The 8,252-nt window shown below is 46.3% G+C and overlaps 1 protein-coding gene and 1 long non-coding RNA gene across 2 annotated transcripts; both read right to left on the bottom strand.

The window, feature by feature from the left end:
* Window positions 1-350: 350 nt before the first annotated feature.
* On the bottom strand, window positions 351-1,964 carry LOC123185080 (uncharacterized). Its single transcript, XR_006493166.1, has 3 exons — window positions 1,528-1,964; window positions 741-1,041; window positions 351-649 (listed from the first exon to the last, which is right to left on the bottom strand). It is a non-coding gene; the product is annotated as an uncharacterized lncRNA (long non-coding RNA).
* An 819-nt stretch (window positions 1,965-2,783) lies between these two features.
* LOC123185079 (uncharacterized) lies at window positions 2,784-4,124 on the bottom strand. Its single transcript, XM_044597086.1, has 4 exons — window positions 3,966-4,124; window positions 3,590-3,639; window positions 3,191-3,448; window positions 2,784-3,107 (listed from the first exon to the last, which is right to left on the bottom strand). The coding sequence occupies exons 1-4, from the start codon at window positions 3,970-3,972 to the stop codon at window positions 3,024-3,026; spliced, it is 399 nt and encodes a 132-aa protein (XP_044453021.1). The 5' UTR covers window positions 3,973-4,124; the 3' UTR covers window positions 2,784-3,023.
* Window positions 4,125-8,252: the final 4,128 nt, after the last annotated feature.

Genomic DNA, 8,252 nt, shown 5'->3' with positions numbered 1-8,252 from the left:
CAAGGGGGCTCCTTGCGTTGTAATAAGTCAAGGACGTATTCCCACTTGATCGAGTTGAATGCTTTTCTAGTGTCGAGCTTGAAGAGAAGGGTGGAAATATTGCGTTTGTGCAACCGGCGCGCGAAATTGCCAACATATATGACGTTGTCATGGATCCTCCCCTTCATTATGAAAACACTTTGGGCGTTGGAGACGAGTGCGTCCATATGGGGGGCAAGCCTCAAGGAACAAATCGATTGCACATCTTGCATTTCAAAGAAGATTGCTGATTGCCCAAACAGCGGCCTACGCGCACATGAAGAACAAGAACTGGCTGCAAATTACTAGTCTACCACGTCAAGAATGAGAAATGCTGCTCACATAAGACGTTGCAACCTTCAAGGCTTCAGCTAAATAACTTCAAATGCCTCCAACTTCATACATAGGGAACAAGACAACAACAAAATGCTACAGTAGTACTAAAAAGATAGTCTTTTACCCAAGGACGAACATCTCCAGACAGGCCCTTTCCAAACTTGTAGTAAAACTTAGCAGAGTAGTAGTAATAATAACTGAACAAAACGGCGCATCTTCAGACTCCAAAACTATCCATCTTCGGTCCTTGGGCAGGCACATCCACACGCGCGCGACGAAGCTAAGCCGAGGGGCACTGACGAAAACGACGAGAGCAAGTTGATCAGCGCCCAAATCAAGCCGAAACATGAGAAAGAAGAGAACAGACTGAGCGCGCAAAGACTCACAAGCACCAGGATCATGTACAGCCTGAGCACGACCTCCACGAAGCATGCGACGGCGCCCACCGCGTAGTAGCGCCGATCCGCCAGCGTCGGCGACTGAGCGGCCTCCCTCGCCAGAAGACGGCCCAGGTTCATCTCGGAGAGCACGCAGATCATCAGACAGTAGTCGCTGCGGAAGAAGCAGGCACGGAGGCAGGCGCACGCACAGTCTCCGGCGTCATGGAGACAGTCGACACCGTGAGCAGCAGCACCATGGCCATCACGGGCACCGCTATCTTGAGGATCACGGTCTGCAGATCGCGGGCTTCAAAGTTGACATAAGAAACAAGAAGATGAGCAAATCTTGGTGACATGACAGGGAAATAGCAGAGCGAGATCATCAAGAAGCAAGAAACAAGAAGATGATCAAATCTTTGTGACATGGCAGGGAAATAGCAGAGCGAGATCATCAGGAAACAAGAAACAAGAAGATGATCAAATCTTTGTGACATGACAGGGAAATAGCAGCGCGAGATCATCAAGGACAAGAAAAGACCAAGTAACCCCCAATTGAACCATTGCCATGGAAAATCAGCGGGAATGCGACGAGATTGCTCTCCTACGAACGCGGAAGATCACCAAAAAGGAGACAAGATTGCTCTGCTACGAGGAAGACGGAGAAAAAGAAACCAAGAAAGAAGGAACATTCATCCGGAGATCTTGAGCACAAATTTCCACCAGAACAAACTAGCAACAGGAAAAAACAAGGACGATTAATCAAGAGAGATGGATCATAGATGCCAGAACATACCATCCATCTCTCTAGCACCACTCTTTTCCCTGACCACGGAGAATTTCGGAGATATTGGCGGGGCTCTGGATGAAACAGCGATGGAGCTCTCTGAAACGAAATTGCCGTGTGGTTGGCGCCTACGTTATATGCAGCATACGGGCGACGCGATCGTGCGTTGCTTGGTCTCCACTTTGGTCGGGTGGCTCATTTTCAGTCTGGAGGCAGCAGCAGACGCAGCAGTCTGGTGGCGGAAGAAGTGTTCAAAGCAGCCTATGGGTGGCGCCTGAAGACTGGGAGAATCCAGGGGTGATCACAGGAAGACCTCGTTACTTCTAGCTTGCTTTCTTTTGCTTTTCAGACAGTTTATGGTCTTGTATGAATCTATGATAAGACTGTAGTTCTGATGTATGCCTCTGTTCCTAATAACAGAGTTGTAAGTGTTCCGGGGACTGGATTTCTCTCTGAATTCAGGCCTCGGACCACTTCCGTAGGTTCTTTTGCCTTGAAGGGATGGCTTTTCCTCCTTCCTTAGTTTGGCAATTGAAAATTCGTAGGGGAGTGGAGTGTTATGCTTTGTCTTTTAGTTTCTCTTTCTGCTCTGTAGTAAGACATGGTGATTTCTTTTAATGGAAATCGGAGAGAATGCTCTTTTTTGTCAAAAAAAAAAGGAGACGCAGCTTTTTCAGGTTTCAGTTTCTTCACTTCAGAGCTCAATTGCCACCATTTTCTTTTCTCGTTTTTTTTCGGAACAGTAAAATCAAGTGCTTGTTTCCAAATCACACATGACGACCCGCACTTGCTCACAAACGCCATCGGTTCACTTTAACGTCCACGAAAGTCGTGGAGATTCTCCGTCTCCGTGGCAGGGAGGACAGGATCAACCCAGCTTTTCCAGTTTCCATTTTACCTTTCTGAACCATCTTCTTTTTCTCCTTTCTTTTCTGAATGGAGCAAGTCCAAATGGTTTACTTTTACTTGCATTCTTTCTTTTCTTTTTTGCTGTTTTGTTAGAGAAGCAGAATTGGTCTGGTATGGTAACTCCAGAGCAAAAGCGTTGGGATTGCACGGAAAGAGAAAATCAAGTGCGGCGGAAGAGAAGATTCACTTTAACGATAGAACCAGAGAGTACAGGCTACAGTCCAACGGAACTGATATGATGTGGTTAAAGAAAAGATCACCTGCAGCTGCGCGACTGCGGCTAGGGGTTGTGCTGTTACGATTGCGCATAGACAGAGGTGATTGCACAACGAAAACGACCTACGCGCAGAGAGCAGTTAACCATGAAATTTTGGTTGCAAATTACTGCATAGTACTACATTCCAAGTTTCCAACCTTGAAGGCTTCAGCTAAACAAGTTCAAATCCCTTCTAACTTCATACTGCATCCCAATGCAACAAGACAACAACAGAATAATGGTAAGACGAGACTAGACACCACATCACAGGCCCTTCCAAACTTCTAACTTAGCAGAAGAGGAACTAAACAGAACGGCGCATCTCCAGACTTCAAAATGATCAACCTTCGACCCTTCGGCAGCCACATCCACCAGCGCGCGGCGTACCTAAACAGTGAATACCATCCTCCACCCCCGCCGGGCACTGACAGGAACGGCGAGTGCAAGTTAATCAGCACTAGAAACTTGAGAAAGAAGAGAACAGACGAACACAGCGCAGAGACTCACCAGCACCAGGATCATGTACAGCTTGAGCGCGAGCTCCACGAAGCACGCCACGGCGCTCACCGCGTAGCACCGCCGGGCCGCCGGCGTCCGCGCCAGAGCGGCCTCCCTCGCCAGAAGACGGCCCAGGTTGATCTGGGAGACCACGCAGACCATCATGAGGAAGGCGCGGAGCCGAGCACGGCCGTCGGTCGCCGTGGAGACAGCCGCCGCCGTGAGCAGCAGCACCACGGCCAGCGCGGTCACAGCGATCTTGACCATCTGGATAGCAGAGCACGCAGAGTCAGACAGAGAGGCCGAACGAACGCAAGAACACGTCGGGACTCGGGAGAAATAAATGCATGCAGAGGAACTCGTGATCGATGGTGAATGTGCATGTAGGAGTTTTTTCTTTTCTTTTACCTTGTTCTTCCTCGCTCCTGCAGCTCCTCCGGCACTCAGCAGACCGCGGCCTTCAAAGTTCAGACAAGAAACAAGAATATCAGATCTTGGTAACCAGAGGAAGTGGCAGAGCAAGATCATAAGGTGACAGTTGCCAGCAGTGAGTGACAACAAATAACGCCAGGAAAACTCCAAATAATCTTTTGAAACGCTATCCACGGCCAAATTATCGTCAAGAAAGACAATGTGCTCCGGCAAGAGGAAGGCGGAGAAAAGGAAAATGCAAGAACATTCATCGGGAAATCAAAAATCTTAGGCGCAAATTTTCACCAAAATAACATGCACAACAAACTATCAACAGGAAAGCCTGTCACTGACTAATTAAGAGGATGCATACCAGGCATCGCGCTAGCACCGCTCTTCTCCCTAACCACGGAGAGTTTTGGAGACACTGATGTAGCTATATGGAAGAACTGCCATGGATTTGGCGTCTAGTTATATGCAGCGTAGAGGTTGTGGCTTGGTCTCCACATCGGTCAAGGTTGGCAATATTTTCAGTCGGGGGGCAGCAGCAGACAGTGCTTTCTCAGATTTCAGTTTCATCGTTTCAGAGATCGTACTTGCAGGTGCTACCTTTTTTCTTTTCTTATCTCTACTTTTTTTACGGGGCGGTAAAATTGACGGCTGATTTTGCTCTTCTAAGACGCGGATGACGATCGCTTCACTAGGATAGATGAATGGTGGTACAGCAGGATACCATCGGCTCGCTTTAACGTACCACGAAACGACACACTGATTTTGAATTAGTTTGAAAAATTGAACATACTTAGGAACAAAAGAGAGTATGTATGGTTGCCCTTGGCGCGAAACCTCCAGGGTAACGCAAAGGCGTCAGTATCGGGGTGTAAAATGCCTCACCAGACGGAGAAAAATTACTGATTCTTACGGAGGTCCTACAGAGCCCTTTTAGGCCACGTATAATGCAATGCAATGTGAAAAATAAAACCTAATTTTCTTAATCATTGGTCCTTTTTTGTAGAGGGTTGTGCTATACAAACAAGCACCAAAGTTGAAAAAATATATGTTTATTTTACTGAGCACCTCCTCAGATATCTTGCGTTGTATTGTGCAGTGATATTAGAATACTTCGCTATGCTTAAAAACGAATGAAAAAAAAAGAGGACAATCATTCAAAGATCAGAAGGTACAAACTCATATTTTCACCGAGACAATAATTAGAAAAAACCACCTGTAGAAAAAGATAGTTGCAATTTGGGTCAATGTCGCCGCGCATGTACAGTTTACTCCAACAAGTACTAAAGTAATTGTATAGCTACACTATTTCCTTTTTCGAATGAGGCAAAAGATTTGCCATTTCATTATTCAATGAGAAGTAAGAGTTATACGACAAAAGCCACAAAGTGGCGAAACAAAACAATTAGTTGTAAAACAATACATCACCCAAGCCCCTAGCACCCGAACCACCCACAACTTCGCTTCCTCTTTGATTTTCTCAAGAATGATCATAGTTGGGGTAGCGGTGTTCCAAAAGACCCTAGTGTTTTTGCTCCTTTCATGCTTCCTAGGAAATACGCATCATGAGGGAGGTCATTGCTTTCCGATTTGGAGATCTTTTGAGGGCAATGCCGGTCCACCAATCTTTCACCGTGACCATGCTAGAGCACTCACTCGTCATGATGCCATCAAGGCCAATCGACGCGCTCACTACATAAACTGAAATCGTGCAATGACATTGAAAAAGAAGGTGGGCCGACTTTTCTTGAACTTGATTTCAAAGAGGGCACAAGCCACAAACAGGCACCCCCCTAAGGTGAAGTCTATCGGTCGTCCAAACTCTATTGTGGATGGTCAACCAAGCGACACTAGCTTCACTGGGGGAGGAGGGGGGGTCTCAGGGTCCAAATGACCCCCAACATAGTGATATTTGCCATGTTGGCACGTGAGGTAGCACCCCGAGAGAGTTCAGAAGGTTTGTAGCAATATTGGCTCGCGCATTATTTCCACGAAGATTCCTAAAAAGTCTCGGTCTCGTCAAGCCAACCGGTGCACGATCTCACTGAAATCTCTAATACCCCTTTTTTTAGCAAAGGCGCTTTTTAGTAACGCATAACATATCATCGACGGATGCAATCATAATGAGTACACACCCAGCTTCTGCATAACAAGGATGCACACAACCAATGCAAAGACACGCGCGCGCGCGCACACACACACACACACACACATAGAGAGGTCCCGCTGACAAATAAAATAGTCATAGAAGACCGAAGCTATGCCTGAGTCTGGTTATTCTCCGGATTCTTCTTCTTCTTTGGAGTCGAAAAGTTCTTCTTTGGCATTCATTTCCTTCCCAATGTAAGCCTTGTCCTTGTGAGAGCTCATTCTTCGGTTGCAAGTAAACTTTGAAGGAGTTCTCAAAGAACATCTTGAGGTGGACTTGGAGGAGGAGTTGTCCTTCTTCTTGAAGACCTTCCTGGTCTTTTTTTCATCGTCTAAGTCATACTTCATGCTCTAGCCCTTGCCATGCTTGCTACTACGCGGGTCAAATCTTCCACTGGCTCGTATTTCAGCTTCCTAGAGAGGACAGTCAAAAATGAAGTGTCCTGACTTCTTGCATTTAAAACGAGTGTAGTCACCCGTAGGTTTTGACGAGGACTTGGAATTTCCCGAGTTGCTTGAGCCTTTCTTCTGGATCTGATTTTCTTTCAGAAGCGCTGGAAGAGTTTTGTTATCAGCGCGAGATCGTTGCTGACACATTCACGGTCGTCAGATTCTTCATCGACATTATCTTTGGAGGAAGATTCAACCGCAGCTTTGAGTGCGTGACTTTTTCAGCAACTTGAACCATAAATATCCCTCTTTTCTTCTTCTTAATCACCATGATATCGGAAGAGTCGAGTAGCTTGAAAGCTCTCTCCTTTATCATCAGGACATCGTATATAACAGGAACCGTCTAATGATCTAAGCAACATCTTCACAACTTCATGATCAGTGATGCTCTTGGCTCCAAAGTCTTGGAGTTCATTTAAATGTCACTCAATCGATCGAAAGTGACATCTTTCATTCATGAGCCTTTTGAAGCGATTGAATTTTGCACGAAGTGTATTGATGCGAGTTTCCTTCTGAGTGGACACACCCTCATTGATCTTGTTGAGGATGTACCAGATTTCTTTCGCAATTTCCAATTCACTGTATCGAAGGAATTGAGCCCGAGATAGATGGCCACAGATTTCATCCTTTTCTTGGGCATCCATTTCAATGAGTCTTTTCTCTCTCCCAAGAACTAAGATATCCCGGGGTCCCGATCATGTAGCCGTGTTGAACAACATGCCACATGTCATCATTGATAGCTCTCAGACGAATCATCATCTTCTCCTTCCAGAAGGGATAGTCCATCCCATCGAAGATGGGAATCTTCAAGTTTGACTTGTAGTTCATTGAAGACATACTTAAACTCCAAGGTTGTTAGACCTTAATAAGCATAGACAATGAGTACATTTCTCCGATACCAATTGTAAGAACGGATCTATGTCTACCAGAGGGGGGTTAATCGAAGATTTAAAATTTCTTTCGAGGAACTCAAAATCCCTCAGACCACAACAGTGGAATAAACAAAACAGATACAAGTCTATGAAGAAAAACTACCGAAGGAAATCAGAAGCAGGTACCGAACATAAATCACATGGTCGAAACATAACCGACAACCTAAGATAAAGCAGGGATAAGAGGTGACTAGTGGTGCTCGATGGCGACAAGGTATTTGTTCGGCCAGTTCACTCTAGCAAAAAAACTATGTCGGGTTGGAGAGACTTGTGATTTAACACAGAAGATAAACTCTCTTCTTCCTATTGTCCTTGACAACTAGTTCGTCAACTAGTGTCGATCACTTGGGGTAGATGCTTGAATTGGGCCCATTCTCACATCTGCCTCGAAGAAGTGTTCTCTTTGTGGTCAAATCCTTCAAAAGAAAATGAGTAGGGTATCATTTTAGATAGGCGTTGTTATCAGTGGCAAGGCGATTAACAGAGATGAGATTTTTGTTGGCATGAGGTAGATGAAGGACATTGCGAAGTTTTAAGGTTGCGGGTGTTGATGGAGTTGGGAGGAGTGCATGACGACAATGAGATATGTGCAAACCTGAAATGTCGGCAGTGTAGATGGGATCTTTTCTAGTGTACTTCTCCCACATGGTGAGCCGTTCCAGATCGGAGGTGATGTGGTCCGTCGCGCCTGTGTCTATATACCAGGCTAGATCATCTTGGATAGACGGAGGATACACTATGGCGAGGGCTGACATCCTTATTTGTTGGGGCTGGAAGGTGAAGTTGAACTGCTGAAGACGCCTCCCACGGGAGGTGTCCAGGCTTGCGGCGGAGCTGACAGTGAGCACGGCCAACATTGCCTACTCCATGGCCACCGCGGTTATGGCCGCAGTTCCCACCATAGTCACCATGCTCGTGATTTCTACGATCACCAACACGGTTTTTGTTGTAGCCGCCATGATCACCGGACTTTATACGACCCTTGTCGCAGTTGTTTCCACCCTTGTCGCGGGCAGTGTAGTTCACAGAGGAGTTGTCGGACCCCTGGTGGAGGCAGATCACGTTGAACTCGAGTCGACGCTCGAAGGCGATCACATGGGAGTAGAAACTCTCCCAGCTTA

The sequence above is a fragment of the Triticum aestivum genome, chromosome 2A (assembly GCF_018294505.1).
Source record: "Triticum aestivum cultivar Chinese Spring chromosome 2A, IWGSC CS RefSeq v2.1, whole genome shotgun sequence".
Classification (NCBI taxonomy): Eukaryota; Viridiplantae; Streptophyta; class Magnoliopsida; order Poales; family Poaceae; genus Triticum; species Triticum aestivum.
Note: the sequence above shows the minus strand (reverse complement) of the source record. Positions and strands in the feature narration are given on the sequence as shown.

Bases quoted from the DNA above. Each gene is read 5' to 3' on its own strand.
- LOC123185079 (XM_044597086.1), bottom strand. The intron at 3,449-3,589 runs GTAAAAGAAAAG...TCTGCTATCCAG, and splicing joins CAGGAGCGAGGAAGAACAAG to ATGGTCAAGATCGCTGTGAC. The intron at 3,108-3,190 runs GTGAGTCTCTGC...CGTTCCTGTCAG, and splicing joins TGTACATGATCCTGGTGCTG to TGCCCGGCGGGGGTGGAGGA.